We start from the raw sequence: 18,192 nt of genomic DNA, 5'->3' as shown, positions 1-18,192 counted from the left end.
TAGCAGAAGGCAGAAGATAACGTTATCTCGGAGCCTGACAATTAAAACCTCTCTTCCTGTGAGCAGCTGCCTCTGTCTCACTCAGACTCACCCTTGGTCTGGGTCTGCAGCTGCCTGTACCAGAGAGCAGCATGAAAGTGAGGAGTGCTCACTCTGCAGTTACACCTGCAGAAGTCCCCATAAGTACACTGCACACTGACTGACAAAAAAAAAAGAAGCTCGACTTGAAGAATCTCAATCAGAGACCATTGATAAACCAACTAACTTCACAGATTATGACAAAATTCTTTCCTCTCATAGACACCAAAGTAAATACTGGACCCATTTTTCACAAGCCACATATCTTCAAAAACATTCTGACACTAAGATGGCATTTTTCAGAAAGACAAATCAGGAGACTTGTCTCTGTCTCAGCAACCCAGTACCATCAGAGCCGGCAACACAAAATCTCTTCTCTCTCTTTCTGGTTCTGTTCCAGTTCCAGCACCTGATTTTGAACTGCTCAAAGCATTCTGACCAAAAATAAATTGGTTCTAAGCTGAAACCAAAAAGCAGGTTTTTCTTGACCTGAACTGTGAATTGTGATGACATCAGTAGGCGTGTCATATTCTACAGGTTGGCAAGAGAGGATGGAGAAGGAAACAATGGAGAAATCATCAATATAACACACAATGTACTCTGCAATTTTGCTACCAATGGCACTGTGAACTGTGAAACACCCTCCATTGATTACACACCCTTGATTACAATGGTTCCCCTAAAACTGGTGGATATGCAAACTGGTTCACTGAATAGCTCCAAGGTTTCAAGAAACCTGAAGGGTTCAAGAGCCAAAGCTAATTTTAGCGAAAAAGGGGAATCTGTGATGCTGAACTGTCTGGTCTGGTTTCACCACAGTGCTGCCAATGTCGCTCTCCAACCAGATGAACAGAAATTAAAATAGACTTATACATGACACCATAAATCAAAAGTGTTTCTTTGCTTATTAATATTATAATTGATATTATTTAACAGTTCTGGGCTGATATTAGATATTAAGGTAGGAGACGAAAAGGAGCAGCAGAATAAGTGGCAAACATCAAATTTGTACTTTATCTTTTATTATTTTGAATCCGTTTTCATCTATCCACGCAACATTTACAACACTTCAACAATTTCCTACCATTGGCGCAGCTTGTAATGTGTTATCTTTTGCTATAGAATATCTTTGTCTCAGTTGATGGAGGGGTCTCAGACTAAGAATCTGTACAGCACTGGATGCCTGTCCTACAGATACGAATCGATGTTTGCACAAATTTAGGGTTACATCATCTACAAAAAGTAGGCGTTGGAGAGCTGCAGAGCTGCTATTGTATGTCATGTATAACCTAGGACTGTTTTCATTATCAATTAATCAGTTGATTACTTTTCCAACTGATCATTTAGACTATAAAATGTCAGAATGTAGTTGAAAATGCTCATCAAATGGACTGCATTTACAAAGCACTTGCCTAGTCTTAGTGACCACTCAAAGCACTTTACAACACAAGTACCATTCACCCATTTATACAAACATTCATACACTGGTGACCGAGGCTACTGGCTGCTCATCAGACAAGCATATACACGCATGTACACACCAGTGGCACCGGGAACAATTTGGGGTCTCGTCGACACTTTGACTGCCAGGGTCAGGGATCAAGCCACCAACCTTCCGATTGGTGGACATCTGCTCTATCCACAGCCACAGTGGCTCAGCCATTACAGTTTCCCATGGATCAAAGTGATGTCATGATATTGCTTGTGTTGTTCAATGACAATCCAAACCTCAAGATACTTAATTAACAATTAAACAAAATAAGAAAAAACAGCACATCCGCATATCTGAGAAGTTGACACCAGGGTATACATTCATTTTTAAGTGAGTGGCAAAACTGCTGTAAACTTGTTTATTACTTTATAGGTTATTGAATAATTAATTAGTCGACAAATCATTTCGGCTCTACTACTACTACTGCCAACCCATAAACTAATGTAGGTTTTTCTGTACTCCTCCCTCTCTGGCCAAACAGTTTTCATTCCTGAGATCTCTGAGTAAGACTCATTTGTCTACACGCAGGATGCAGCTGTGCTTATAACCCTCGTAAACCTCTCAGCCCCTTGTAACTACACAACTCTCCTACTTTATAGACAATGAATCATTATGATCCCTCAGGCATGCACACCACAAACTAACAAAGTATGCGCACTGCACAAACAAATGCAAAGTACAGAGGATGCACCTGTGCACACCGTTCTACACACACACACACACACACACACACACACACACACACACACGTACAGTCATACTTGCATTTCCTTGTTCTTCTAATGAGCTAACATGACCCACTCATTCTGTAACCTATAACACACATGCACTCCTTCCCCGAGGAGCGCAGTAACCCAAGCCAGACTGTGCCAGCTCCACCTCTTGCTGCAGGCATGGTACTAAGCTGCTTGTTACTGTACAGATGGGCCCCACACCTCTGACAGGTGCACCGCTGCCACACAAACCAATGCCGAACGCTGGTCAAATGAGTCAGGCAGATTTTCTTTGTTACTGTGCAGAGAAGGAGGAGGAGGAGGAGGGGGAGGAGAGCCCCTGGGGTTCAGGGAAAGACAGGCGTAATTTGAGGAGATCATCTCCACCTCCTGATATTACTCCAGGCCAACCTTCTCATCATGGTGAAGGTAAAATGTAGAATCACGGCAGTGCAGCTTGTGTATGTATGGTTTTACATTAATTAATTTAAGTAGCTTACTGGTGGGCAGCAACTACCCTGCATGTTTTATGGGCAAAGATTTAGGTCTTATGTAAAACGAATGGTATCGAACACGTAATCAGAGAGGGAGCGGGCTGATAGAGGGGGACCAGACTGACCCCCTCGGGCTACAGCCTCCCCTGGAGTCCCCTGCTAGACAGACCAGTCACCTCCCACCCTTCTCTTGCCTTTGTCCTTGCTACACCTCCTCACCTCCACAGCAGACTGAAAAAAAAGATGTGTTGTCACAGGCAGGGCTTGATCAGTCCCAGGTTTCACTCCCGCCAAGGTCCTGTCCCTTGGTATTTACTACTTATTTACATTCAGCTCGCATCATCGCCATGGGAACAGCGGAGCAGGAGAGCAGCTGAAGCTACGACAGAGAAAGGAAGCAGGAAAGAGCTGAAGATTGGGCACATGAAAAATGAAGGACTGGGGGAAAAAAGGGGGAGGATTTATTAGGGGGTAGATCCTATGTAATAGCCCCTACAGAAGACAGCAGGGCTAATGGGACGGCCACTCGGTCAATGACAAAACTCATTATTTATCAAGTGCTGCCTTTAACATATGCTTCCCTCCTTCAGTCTCTTTGTCCCTAGCTGTCCTCCCCTTACTCTGTCTTGTCATTTTCTTTTCCTTGATTCTCCTTGCCTTCTCTGCTCTTTGTCGTTCACCCTCTCATTGTCCCCCACTTGGACAGCAGGAAGAGTAGGATGAGGTCATTAATTATACACGTAACCATTCCCTGGCCACCTCACACACACACACACACACACACACACACACACACACACACATACACTCTCCTCCCTCCCCACCTGGTCCTCCTCACAAGCCCTCGTCTCTCTGAGAAAGCTGTGATGACGGATGAGAGGAACTGTGGAGTTGTCCAATAAAGCTTGGTGTTTATTGGGGCCAAACGGCCAGCGCTCACACACAGCAGCAGAGCAGCAGACCACTGCTCATTAGAGCTGAAGGTCTCCGCTTATTGGCTCCATACATCAGGCAGGACATGGCGAGGAGGAGGCAGGTTGCTTCTGACAGCCACGAATCTTAAGCACTGTCAGGAGTTTTTTCTTCACCAGTGCTGACCTTCTCAGTGCTCACTTACTGCTGTGGAGAGATTCTCCCTCCACCTACACTTTACTGAAGGAGCTACTGGAAGAAGTATGGACACCACTTAAAACATACAGCCAAGAGGGCCTGCTCTGCTTCAGTGAATCGAACCCAACTAGACTTCCAAGTGCTTCTGCTCATGAGTTAGGGAAGCCTTGGGCTAGGCAAGGGGAATCCCATCACACAGCGCACTCTGGTGGTCAGCATATGAAATACAGCAGACGGGTGAGAGGCTCCGGGAGAGGGTTAGAGGTGGGTGAAATAACAGAAACGGCACATGAAAGGGGACTTTAGAGGAAACAAAACACATCTACAAGACTTAACAGTGGCAAAGAATTCCAAGGAAGCCAAATGAGATGCGGTTACATGTGCAGTGGTACAGTGTCAGTCTCATAGCATCATATTGCAAAATCAGACAATTAACATTCATAAGCAGGAACAGTGGAAGCTCCCACAGAGACACAAAAGGACAGGAAAGTTGCAACACACTGGTAACCACAGACTTGGATCAGTGCCTATGGGAAACTTGTGCCTCAGCAAAAACTGCACTATGAGTTAGGTGTTTATCTGTTACACTATAATTTTTGAAACTGCTTGTAAGATCAGTTTAAATAATAATTACCTGACAACAAACTGCACCCACTTCAAGACCTGTTGGACAGCATTCCTCATGAGACTGATGGTGTCGGCTACTGAATGAAAGGGGTCGGCCACCTCTTTATATTCATGGACTATTAGGCACATCCTTAGTTTTGTTAGAGCTATGCACAATCCATCTCCCAGATGGAAAGAGATGACTACATTTATATGCCCAAAATATTCTGTTTTTTGCCCTTATTCCCAAAAAGACAGTATTCATACTAAGCTGTTTGTATGGCTCATAAAGAACTGAATATTCAATTGACATTCCTGTGCACACGCAGCCGGGAATACTCCGATTAACGTGCCCAAGCATACTGTTTATCAGGGCAAACCATGGAAAAGTAAAATGGCTGGCGCAGCTTGAGCATTTTGCATTTCTGCATCAAAAATTGGTTTGTGTACAACGCATCTATGACAATGCACAGAGCTGACCATACAAAGGTAAGAGACTGTGCGTCGCAAGTTGCAGGAAAAACCCAAGTAGAGACAAATACTCCAAATGCACATATTCATGTCTGAGGAATGCTCCTAAAACCCGAACGATATCAGCATATCCCACATGTCTTAATCGGAAAATTCATGTGGAATAAAGTCTAATCCAGACACGTATCAAATTCGGAACACTATCCCATTTGGACAAAATAGTGGAATATTATTTGTATGCATGTAAACGTAGTCACCGACTATGTATCTCTCCCAAATACGCATGCATATTTAAAATCAGGTATGTCAGACAACTTGCAAAAATGCATGTACAAACAGAGTACACAGCAAATAACAACAGCTGTTGCCGAAAACCAGACACATCCACATACAAACACCTCTAGACATGTATTAATGGCCTTAACTGCAATGGCAGATGCTCACATCTGCTCAGGATAAAACAAACACATGTACGCGCACACACACAAACACACACAGGGCTAAGTTATAAATCTGACACACGTCACATTTAATTGTTCTAACAAGCGGTAATGAGAGCACGGAGGGTCAGAGAGACACTTACGATGATGTAAGTATTCCTTGGAGGATGGATGAGCATCAATCTGGCAACCTTGATTTCATATTTGGGTTTAATTCAGCGTAAAGGCAGCTGTCTACACATGGGAAAAGGTTGAAAATAGGATACCTGGCAACCGCTGTGGAGCGTTCATAACTAGAGAAATGGAATGGCGATGAGATGAAAAAAATCTGACAGGAAGGGCCCAATAAAACACAGAGGACTACCTACACCTCGTGATGAAGCAAGACAGAGGATAGGCTTACACTTATTTGCGGACAGACAACTGGCAATGGTTTTGCATTGCAAAGACAAGTGAAACTGGCAAACTTGTTTATCTCTGTTGTCATTTTCTGCCGTAACACTTAAAGATACACAGCTAAACATGGTGGTCCAATCTATCTTGTTTTTCTGCTGTGCTTATCTTATGTACTGTGCTATTTTGCCAGCATCTTTGATACACCAAATCTATCAGCACAGAAAGCAACGTACTGCTGTGGACTGGATCCACTGCTAAACATATTTTAACCCCCTAAAAAGACCCACCAAAAAAGTCAATATCAGTTTAAGTGTGCACTATTTTTGGAATACTGTCTGCAGTTTGCCTTACACACAACTCAAGGCAACGGTAGACCAGCAACTCCTGTGTACTTCTAATAAAATTACTTTGTCAACTGAGTCTGGTGGCTTTGAGATAACGGCTTCAGTTCTCCATTGGAAAAGGCTGTCTGACGGCAAGGAAGCAGTGCAAATATTCTAAATATAGCATACACTTAAACTTATTTATTTAGATGGGCCTTTTTCAGGTGGCTAAAAACTAAGTGAGGCAGTGTTCGCTCAGCGTTATTTCATTTTATGTAAATGATGCAGGGATTTGCTACCTGGAAGTTACTGTAAACAAACATCATAATTCGGTCTTTACTTAATTAATGGCCCCCAATATGTGCACTCCAACTCCAACTCCAATTTAAATTTATTTATAGAGAATCTTTTGTACAATATGAAGCCCAAAGATCCTCACATGGCAAAGTTGAAACAACATAAAATAAAACTCAAACACAAACAATCTTTGCAAGCACTCCCTTAGTGTAGGCCTATTTCAGAAAGACATTTTATAAAAAGCATGTCCCCACTGCTGAGATCACTAAACCTGCATGGGACTGGTAAACTGCCTTTGGTGTCATGGACTACTGCTTCAGAAAATCAAGAGCTAAAAATCAAGAACGGTTCTAAAGAATCACCTCCCCCCTCCACGTCCAATCATCCTGGCACCCTCAACCATCACCGTCTCTCATTCTATCCATCCATCCATCCATCCATCCATCCATCCATCCAGACGCTCTGAACCAGCTAGTCCCAGCCTTGCTGCCTAGAGGCTGACAACCCTACATCAATAAGGCTGGCTGGTGGCAGCATATGGATCCGTACGTCGAGGAGATGTTATGGAGCGTGCAAATTGACCAGTGTGCATGCATGTGTTTGAGGGTATGCCTGTTTTGTGTGTGCATTGGTATAGGTACAGGAGGTGTTCAATGTCTTTGTCTCCTTGAGCAGTCGCATGTATGTAATTCATGAATTAGACATTAGAGCGCCAGAGCATAAAAGGTGCAAATGTCAAATCCGTGCATGCTATCTGCACCTCAAACTGAAATGACTTCACTTTGAAAAAAAGGAGAGGGATGCTTTAAATGGAAAAGACAAAAAGGAAATGAGCTGTAAAGTGTGTCATACTATGGTCTGTCACAAAATGTTCCACTGTTTTCGTTTTGTCTTTTACAATCCTCAGGAGCTGAACAAATATTCTACAAGGACAATGCCTAAATATTGCTTTTAATGCTGCCTCTCTTTGAAACAAAAATTGCAGCATTTTTTCTTTCCTTTTGTGTTTTTTCCTCCTTTTGTCCCTGTTCACTGCAGTTTCCATTGCTATTAACTCCCTCTGTTGGCTTGGGGAGAGTGTAGACCTTCGATACATGTGCATTGACAAGTTACCTCTTTTCATCTGTCACTTTGGAGCTTCGCCAGGAGGCCGTAACACATGGAGGTCCATGTGATCACCCCTAAATGGGTGCCCCAGCCAACCAGTAGTAGCTCAGTGCAGGTACAAAGATATGATCCTCTGCAGCTTCCTACCTGCTAGTTTGCCAATTATGCTCAAAGGGGCACCCAGGCCAGTAGCCAGAAACACCGCAGCCAGGGATCGAATCTGAGTCCCTGCAGTGGTGGAGGAGCGATTTTCCTCTGCACTACCCGCTGTTTCAGGCCGCATTTGTAATTGAAATAGAGCCAGTATCCCTGAGTGCATTAGAATAGGTCAGAGCTGGACCAGCGCAGTTGCTGCTGGAGACCAACTATGTGTATTATATTGAGTTGTTTTACGGCGTGTTCTTCTGTTGATATGAATGTCCTTCGCACCTTGAAAAATTAGGTACCACAATACATGCTGTTGTTTTGCCGCTACCCTCTCTCTTTCCCATAACAACGCACCTTCTCTCTCTCCCCTCAGGACAATGTTGACTCCGAGCATGGTCAGCCAATCAAATTTCAGTAGTGCTGGTAGTGACTGCTGCCAGCGTCCTCTCTGCTCATGCAAAGAGGTCACAGTTCAGAGCCCGGGGGAAGGATGTATAGAGATGGAGGCAGGCTGGCTTAAAAGAGGGGACAAATGGGCTAGAAATGGTGGGTCTCTGGTGGAGCTGAGGTGAAAATGGCACAATAGAGAGTGGAGGAAATGCTTAAGTGCGTGTGACTGGAGGAGATAAGAAAATAATAGGGTGAGGGGAAGAAAGAGACCGCTATTTTCTGTGCGAGCCTATGTATGTGTATTTGTGTATGCGTAAAATTGTCTGTGCTATGTAGATCTACAGATTGGGTGATGTATGATACCTGTTCAACGCAGGGTCACCCTTTGTCGTAGGGGTGACACTACCAATCCTCTGCTCGTTCATCAAAGGTGTGTGTGTGTGTGTGTGTGTGTGTGTGTGCACGCTTGTGATTACATACCAATATAGGAAAGTGTAATTGCCATTCTGATTCTCCGAAGGCTAAAAGCAGTACAGGGAAAGCTCTCTTGGGACTATCCATTCTATGCAATTACACAGATAGAGTCAATAATACATAATGGGACTGCTGGAGGCTCTTTAATCTAAAGTGCATGGTTTTAACATTGACATACAAACACAAGTGCATTTAATTGAAGCATGGTGTTACAGTAAATTTCTCATTACGATCCTCATGTGTTTTACTGTGTCCTCTAACTATCTTTTTGGACACCTGACTAATTTTCCTTCCCGTCTTTCAGCTGCCTTCCTTGGAAATCATTTTAAAAAATGCCTGTAGACTGATGGCAGCCAATGAAGTGGAAAATCTGCACCCCGTGTTTCCATGACAACACCTAACATTAAGTGCATCACTGGCTCGCTTCTATGGGCTGCTCAAATGCGCTCTGATTGATCTCATCGTTCGGGCCTCTTCAAGGGGACAAGAGTACATTTGACATGCTTGACACAGCGGGGCACGCTCACATGCGCAGAAACACACACACGCTCACGCCGACACGATCGGAGATGGCGTATGGCCGACGCGCAGTGCCACATCTTCAAATGGGGAAAAGTGGAGATGTGCGGCGGAGAGGAAAAGCTTCAAACGGGGGAACTGTGGGAGGATCTCTCTCAACATGGCATCCCACTGATCTCATCTTACACAGTAAAGCAACAGTTCTGGCTCTCTTTATCTTCATCTGCCTCCCTCTGTGTCATGAATGCACAGAGTTGTGTCCCAAAGGATGTGTTAGTCTTATGTTGGGATTAGCATTTTCCTTGTACTCTTTATGTACACTGTAGAAAAAGGTCAAAAGCTAATCAAGCTTTTAAATATTATTTACTATAATTAGCTATATTTAATTAACAGTGTGGCTGTTTAGCAACGCTACCCAGGGCACATCAAAAAAGTTAAAGCAATTTCACTAACTAAAAAAGGTATAAGGTATGTTCTCTCTAAAAAAAATGTGCTTTCTTCCACAATGGGAGAGCTGGATTTCATTTATTGTTACTTTACATTAAATCAAAGTACAGTGACTAAATGTGCAAAATAAAATCTATTGTTGCACCATCCCTTACAGAAACTACCCTTGACATTGCACTTAGGCTAAGATGACAGCTGGGAGATGAGGCTCTACAATGTGTGTGTGTGTGTGTGTGTGTGTGTGTGTGTGTGTGTGTGTGTGTGTGTGTGTGCCTGAGCATGTGTGTTAGTTTGCATGTGCCTCATGTGGTTCCAGCCACCAGACATCCCCCCTTTGCTGCTTACTTTGGCCTTTAAATGCTGCCAACCAACCTGCTGTGTATTGAATGTGTGTGCATGTGTGTGTGTTTCAGTGTCTGAGTGCGTTGCCAAAGACAGCCCCACCTTGTGCCGCAAATCCGAACCCCACAAGCCCTGCCTTTCTCTCCTAATTATTTTCATCCAAGCAGCGAGGCGGTGGGCTTCAGGGATGCGGGTCTGGTCACTTCCCTTTTGGCTGCTTCTTCCCCTCCTCTGTGCCACCCTGACCTTAACCATCCTGACAGCCGCCTGCCCGTTAATGAACCAGGTGGATGGATGGATGGAGGGGGAAAGGAAGGAGCAAAGGGGTGTGGGGGGAGCGAAAGAAACATGTGGTACCCAAGGCTTGTTGGGATTTGGGGGGGGGGGGGGTGGGGGTGAAATGAGTCAGAATAATGTCAAATTAGGATGATTGTGATGGTTTGCACGTGATGCCATGGAGCTAAATCAGTGTGTGTGTGTGTGTGTGTGCGCGCGCACGCGTGCATGTGCGTGTGCGTGTGAGTGTGTGTGTGTGTGTGTGAAATGGCCATTCCTTAATTAAATAAATATGTGTTTGGGGGTTGAATGTGCATGTATATCCAAGCCCTTGGCCATTTCTGTAATGGCTCCATCTGTCATATGCAGCTGGACACACACACACATATGCACACATGTGACCTGAAGAGGAACGAGGCTAAAGACGAGAGGGGTGGTGATATCGTGCCGAAAAAGAGAGCCGGCCAGCAGATGAGCGACAGGAGTGAGAGAGTGATGGAGTTAACCAGAGAGGAAGAGCAGAGGAGTCTCTCTGATTAGACTGATGGAGCATTGACGGGGTTAATCTCTTGATAACTACTCCCTATTGATCCACTAATACACAAGAGGAGTCGACTGGAGACACACACACACACACACACACACACACACTAGTTGATTTGTGTAGAAGATGTGCCATACAACCGCACACATTCTCCAGGGGAAGATGTCTATGAAGCTAGATCTCCTTGGTCTACTGACCTATATGCATATATTACATACAACTGGGGATACCAACAGGGAACTTGATCTTTCACTTTTAGATTCTTTGAGGGTGTCTTCTGTTCTTGTGCCTGTCTAAATCTGTCCTTTCTCTCTCATCTCTGCCTCAAAAAGATAAGAAGCGTGCACAGTTAAGCGGAAAAGAGATGTGGAAACCGTGTGCAATAATGTCTATGTGAGTCAGTAACGTCCTGGCTGCGATACCAAACTATAACATCCCATTAAAAAGACATAAAGAGAGACTATACAACAAAGAGGAATAAGCGTGAGCAAAGTTTATGGACGCTGAGGATAACAAATTGGCAACTTCTTTCAGATTCCCTCAGGATTACTTTGCTCACTATACTCTGCATGATCTCTGTGTGTCGTGTTGACCTGCTTTTCTGTTGTATGTAACTACACAAAGGCAACACAGCTCACCGATGCTTATTCTATTTCATTTTGCTGCTTCACTGCCTATTACTGTCATCCTAAATAAAGAAACAGCGAAAGAAGAGTGATGCAGAGAGTCGGGGGAAAACAGAAAACGTGCTGGAGTGAGGTAAAGGGAAGGGAGATATGAGTACAACTCCTTTTAAAGTCCACTAGATAGCCTACACAGCCATCTCAGCACAATTTGCCCATTTAAGCGAGCTGGGGGATTAGGAGTGGTGCAGCTTTTACAGGCTATTGCTATTCCCTGTCTGTTATCTTGGGGTTGGGGTCACCTTTTGTGTATCCCTGAAGCAAGACCTAGAGGCATACTGCCCTACAAAGACAAGAAGAAATTGATTTCTTCTTCTTCTTCTTTGTCTTTTGACGTGAAAAAAAAAAAATACTGAATAGGGTTTTGGTTTTATATGAGTTAAAAACATAACCAGAAATGCCACCACTTTTTTTTTTTTTATCAAGGCACAGGATAAACTTTGAAGTCATTTTTCTCAGATTTACCACAGATGCTGTTGTGCTCTTTAGCTGCGGGTATACACTGCTCCACTGCCACTGAGAAACACTCTGACATTGCTCCGCTTTTACTTTGTTCCCCTCTTTATCTTCTCATCTCTGCTGCTGTTTACAAGTAAACTGAGAGATAGGACAAAAAAAAATACAGGAATCAAAGTCGCTGTTTTCACTAGATTGCTCTTTTTATCTCTGAGGGTGAGAAAAAGCGTATTAAAGCGAGATTATGCAGTGTAAACTTTGAGAGACTCCTGCGCTGGCTCATTACACTGTGATTCATTCACATAAATCTACCAAAGTGACTTTGATGCCAAAACTGAGATACACAGATCAACTGTGGGGCATGTGAAGCTCAATGTGGCTGATGAAGATAAATGCAAAAGTCATTTAGTCATTGAAAGTGATTCCCACAGCTCTTGGGCAAATCTGGCCAGGGTGGCAGACAGCACAGATATAGCCGGCTTGATTCCACGCCATAACTTTGAAGCCAAGTCTATCTCCAAACAGCCCGCTAACACTCCTCTTTGGATTAGATCATGGGCCGATCTGCAAACACCAATTACAGTGCTGGTGTTAACTGCCAAAGACACAGCGAGGGGCCCGACAGACAGACAGACAGACAGGCAGGTGGGCAGACAAACAGGACAGAGAGGCGAGAAATAGACAGACACACTTGGCTTAAAAGCAAAAAGGGAGCGTGTGGCGCATCATGCACGAGGGGGGAGAAACTACAATGAAATGAAGAGAAGAAGAAGGGCGAGTTGCAAAGGTGAGGGAGGAGAGGTGAGCAGACGGGGGTACTCGTGTGTGACAACACCATCAGGTCATCCCAGTGGCTTAACCCTTTCCGCTCCCCCGCATCTCTGCGAGGCTCGTGTGGGAGTCACTATATGGTTTTGAGCTAATCCCATATGTTGGACTACGATCAAACAGACTATAAAATACATGCAAATATTCACAGTTGATGAAGGATGCATCAAGGATTTATTTTTGGTTGTATAGGTCTGTACCAGTGGTGATAAAATAAGGAGGGGGAAGGGAGGGTGGGATGTACAAGAGAGACCCAGGTTGCTAAATCATCTCTGTCCTCTTGGGGAGAAGCAGGCTGAAGGGGGAAGAAGGCAGAGCAAAGATGAAGAATACCCAAATAATTTCATTTTAGGGTGCAAAGCTGATTCAGATTGGGACTGCATGTTAGATCAATGTCTAGATATGGTTGTAACTGTGAGAAAAAGTATCAAATCACTCTCCTCTCCTGCCAAAAATGCAATCACACCTTTATAAATATTAATAACATTATCACAGCTTCAATATTACAGCTGACTCTCCCTCCCTCACACGTTAACTCTCACTATAATATATCTCACACATGAAACCCCAACCAGAACAAACAGGTTTTCTTCTCATATCACAGCTGGGAGGGAGACACCTCTCAGGGTCCATTACTGTCCACACAATGGTGCTGGATGTCACATGCAGGCACATGGACACAGACAAACACCCAAGTGTGTTCTGACAGTAACACGAGCACACACAAACACATCATTTTCTTCTTTCATTAGCTTTCTCTGTATGGCACAGACACAGACATCCACTGTCAGACAGATGCTCTGAGCCCAGTGAGACACCAACCTAAAAGCTCCCGTGTTAGACAGCGACATGGATATCGAACACAGAAGGTCATGCATGGTGAGAACAATAGTGAATCGCCACTTTCAGATATTCGCCCAATTCACTGTACAAACTGAACCCAGTTCGTCCCTTGCACATCCTCCTCCACTCCTTTTTTCCTCTATCCTAAATCAAAAGGACAGTGATTTGTACTGAAGGGAGAAAGGCACCACTCTGTAACACTGAGTCATTCTTTCAAAGCAAAGCCTTGTGAATCTGTGCACTGACAAACACACACACAAATGCACACACACACACACACACTGTGCATGCAAACTGTGTTTAAAATTTCTGCAATGCTTAAACATGTTTATATACTAACTGAGACCTCCTGCATCTCCCACACTCTCTCAGCATTCTGCCTATCGCCCCTAGCAACGCCGGTAGCTCGGAAACTTCTCAGCTCGAGTTCTAGCATCACCACGGCGACAGCGGCACGGCAGCTTGCAAGGCATGCTATCTCCCTATATGCCAATCTGGGTGATGGATTCCCGTGGAGGAAACAGTGGTTGAGATGCTCTGTGATCCCCATGGTAACCTACCCGCGTCCTCATTGGAGACAGAAGTCCCTCCATGGCTGATTCGGTTGGTTCCGGTGGGCTCGGGTCCCCTTAGCTGTGTCGGTGTATTATCCCAGTCCGTAAATAGATCCTGTTAGAAACGCTGTCTCATCCTCAGAGCGAACATCTCCTCTACAACGCAGCTCCCTACCCACCCAGAGAGCCCAGCGCACTGACAGGCACACAGAGAGAGCCTGTGTGCGTGTATGTGTGTGTGTGTGTCCGTGACACACACACAGGCACACACAGTGAGGAGCAGGAGGAGAGATGGCAGTGCCAAGGTCCTGGTGCTTCTCCTCCTTGTGCCACTGACCTGTCAGTTGGTGTGTGTGATCTTCCCCTATAAAGCTGCGTGGGTTTTAATGTGCAGTGTCCATGGACGGTCTCTCTCTCTTTCTCTCTCTCCTTTGCTTCTCATTACTCCCTCTCTCTCCGCCTGTCCCCTTCTCTCTCACTCTCCCTCACTGCCTCCAGCTACATTTGTTCCCTTCAATGTGGCAAATGATTGCAGGTCTTTTTTTTTTCATGGTACAGCACTCCTGCTAGTGCTCTCTCTCCTCTCCTCTTCCTCTCCTCCCCTCTCTCTCTCACTCTCCCTCTCCATCTGTCCCTTCTCACCCTCTCAGCTTCCCATAATGCTTCTTTTCCCATCCTCCTGCTCACTGTCAACTCCTTGTTCCCGCCCAAGCCCCGAGCCGGGGGTCAAACAAAATGTACATTTATAGCGTGTGTGAAAGAGACGGGTAAAGAAACTGAAAGGGACACAGAGAAAGAGGAGAGAGGGCACTCTCCGGGCCACTATTGTCCCCCCAGACAATAGTGGCTCTTAATCGCCTAGCAACCTGATCACCCTCTATTCTCTTAATATACAAGGCATGAGTCACCCTCTCAAACACACACACGCACTAACACATACTCACACAAACGTCGTCCCTCCTTTACAAACATGCCCACGCTCATATGGCTGCAGCTGCACCATAACCTATATTGATGACATGTAACAGGTCATCTGGCATATTGACAGCTGTTTGGTTTGATTCCATGTGAGGGTTGTTGCATGTAACAGAGCTGCCGTCAGTGCCACTGGATATGGATATTTGTGTTTGTGTGTTTCTGCTAAGTGCGTGTTAATGTTCTTCCCTTTAAAATGGATATAATCACGGGCAAATCATCACCTCTGCTCTGAGCTGCATCTTGCCGTTGCCATAGCAACAATGTCCGTCAGGGTAGGAGCACAGAGAAGCGGTGAGACCATTAAAAAACCTGAAATAAATAAATAAATAAAACTGGGTGCATTCCTGCGCCTGTTGCCTTTCTAATTCGCAGCGGTTGGATCTAACTACGAGGTGAGAAGACACCAGCAGTTCAGGTGACTATTTTCTGACTGTGGACAAGCCTCAGCGCCTGGACAGCATGACACCACGAGAGGTGCTATCTCTGCCTCTCTCCTCCTTTCTCTCTCAATTATTTTTAGCCTGGCTTCTCTGTATTGACCCAGATAAGACAAAAAAAGAATTGAATTAACCGAATTAACCACAGCGGACACTACCGTCGAGGATCCCTGATTAGATTCATGCACAGTGTGACATATCTTGACCCTGCTGTGTACCACATAACTTTACACTATTGTACTGTCATTGTCACACACTGATGACCTCCATGTTTGAACTCACAAATGGACCAAACTACATTCAGTCATGGAAGAGGATCAGTTTCTCTTTTCCATAAAGTCTGATGATGATTTGATCTTTAAAGGCACAGTTCACCCCACAAACAAAAATATGTATTCATGTTACCTGCAGTGCCATTTATCAATCTAGATCATTTTGGTATGAATTGCGAAGTGTTGGAAATATTGGCTGCAGACATGTCTGCCTTCTTTTGGATATAATAGAACTAGATGGCACTTGTCATGCTCAAAGCACCGAAAAAAACTCAAATCCAGTTACTCAAGATAGTCAACAGACCTTGTTGTGAGCAGTGTCATGTGGGAACTATTTAATTTCTACCCAACTACAGCCTCCAACCGTATCGTCATGCAGAAGGAAGCATGCATCTCCTGCAGGCTCACCTAGCAACACTGAGCTAACGAGAGTTCAGCTGAGGAGGACGCCATTAATGTTTACATCGCCCACTGTTATAAGCATGAGTCTCTTGTCCATCAGTAGATGCATTTTACACGGTGATACAGTTGGCAGGCGTAGTTCGGTGGAAAGAAAGTAGTTCCTACCAGGTCATGATTTCTGTAAAAAGACGTTTTTCTTTGAGCACTACAAACCTAGTGCCATCTACATACAGTCAGGTCCATAATTATTTGGACAATGATACACTTGTCATCATTTTGGCTCTGTACACCACCACAATGGGTTTTAAATGAAACAATGAATACCTGCTTAAAGTGCAGACTCTCAGCTTTCATTTAAGGCTTTTTTCAAAAATGTAGTATGAACCGTGTAGGAATTACAACCATTTCTTCACACAGTCCCCCAACTTTAAGGGCTCATAAGTATTTGGACAAACTAACATAATCATCAATTAAACAGTCAGTTTTAATGCTTGGTTGCAAATCCTTTACAGTCAATGACTGCCTGAAGTGTTGGACCCATAGACATCATCAGATGCTGGATTTCTTCCCTGGTGATGCTCTGCCAGCCCTTTACTGCAGCCGTCTGCACTTTCTGCTTGTGTTTTGGGTGTTTTGCCCTCAGTTTTGGCTTCAGCAAGAGAAACGCATGCTCAGTTGGATTCAGGTCAGATGATATGACTTGGCCATTGCAGAACATTCCACTTCTTTGCCTTAAAAATGTCTTTGGTTGCTTTTGCAGTATGCTTCAGGTCATTGTCCATCTGCACTGTGAAGCATCGTCCAATGAGTTTTGAAGCATTTAGTTGAATCTGAGCAGATAATGGTCCCCCAAACACTTGAGCTTTCATCCTGCTGCTCTTGTAAGCAAGACAAGACTTCACTAGAATAAATACAGAGGGTTTATCACAAGATGCAAACCATTGATTAGCCTTAAAAATGGAAGGCCAGATTAGAGTTTGTCAAAAACCATCTAAAAAGCCTGTACAGTTGTGGAACAGCATACTATGGACAGATAAAACAAAGATCAACTACCAGAATGATGGGAAGACAAGAGAAGGAAGAAGGGAAGGAACTGCTCATGATCCAAAGCACACCACCTCATCAGTGAAGCATGGTGGAGGTACTGTTATGTCATGGCCATGTATGGCTGCCAGTGGAACTGGTTCTCTTGTATTTATTGATGATGTGACTGCTGACAAGAGCAGCAGGATGAAAGCTCAAGTGTTTGGGGCACCATTATCTGCTCAGATTCAACCAAATGCTTCAAAACTCATTGGACGATGCTTCACAGTGCAGATGGACATTGACCTGAAGCATATTGCAAAAGCCACCAAAGACATTTTTAAGGCAAAGAAGTGGAATGTTGTGCAATGGCCAAGTCATATCATCTGACCTGAATCCAATTGAGCATGCGTTTCTCTTGCTGAAGCTAAAACTGAGGGCAAAACACCCAAAACACAAGCAGGAAGTGCAGACGGCTGCAGTAAAGGGCTGGCAGAGCATCACCAGGGAAGAAACCCAGCATCTGGTGATGTCTATGTGTCCAACACTTCAGGCAGTCATTGACTGTAAAGGATTTGCAACCAAGTATTAAAACTGACTGTTTAATTAATGATTATGTTAGTTTGTCCAAATACTTATGAGCCCTTAAAGTTGGGGGACTGTGTGAAGAAATGGTTGTAATTCCTACACGGTTCATACTACATTTTTGGAAAAAAGCCTTAAATGAAAGCTGAGAGTCTGCACTTTAAGTAGGTATTAATTGTTTCATTTAAAACCCATTGTGGTGGTGTACAGAGCCAAAATGATGACAAGTGTATCATTGTCCAAATAATTATGGACCTGACTGCACATTATATTCAGGAGAATGCAGACATCCCTACGATCAATATCCCCAACACCCCGCAACTCACCACAAAAATCTAGACTGACAAAAAAGGGAAAGGTAGAATATGTATTTTTGATTTGAGGGTGAACTGTACCTTTAAAGTGTGTGTTAACATAGCCTACATTTGAATCCCCACAGCAGCTGGTCAATAGTCTTCTGATTGA

At 44.2% G+C, this 18,192-nt stretch overlaps 1 protein-coding gene across 5 annotated transcripts in view; it reads right to left on the bottom strand.

Moving 5' to 3' along the window:
- frmd4a (FERM domain containing 4A) overlaps positions 1-18,192 on the bottom strand; it is a 125,317-nt gene that overhangs the window by 87,575 nt on the left and 19,550 nt on the right. For 4 of the 5 annotated variants that reach the window (XM_078167962.1, XM_078167961.1, XM_078167960.1 and 1 more), the window contains exon 1: positions 14,037-14,256. The exons of the other annotated variant lie outside the window; for it this stretch is intronic. In XM_078167962.1, the coding sequence (XP_078024088.1) occupies positions 14,037-14,069 (33 nt within the window). In that variant the 5' untranslated portion in view covers positions 14,070-14,256. Of the gene's footprint in view, positions 1-14,036; positions 14,257-18,192 lie in introns of those variants that run through there. 5 annotated transcript variants of the gene reach the window in all.

This window comes from Epinephelus lanceolatus, chromosome 5, assembly GCF_041903045.1.
Source record: "Epinephelus lanceolatus isolate andai-2023 chromosome 5, ASM4190304v1, whole genome shotgun sequence".
Taxonomy (NCBI): Eukaryota; Metazoa; Chordata; class Actinopteri; order Perciformes; family Serranidae; genus Epinephelus; species Epinephelus lanceolatus.
Note: the sequence above shows the minus strand (reverse complement) of the source record. Positions and strands in the feature narration are given on the sequence as shown.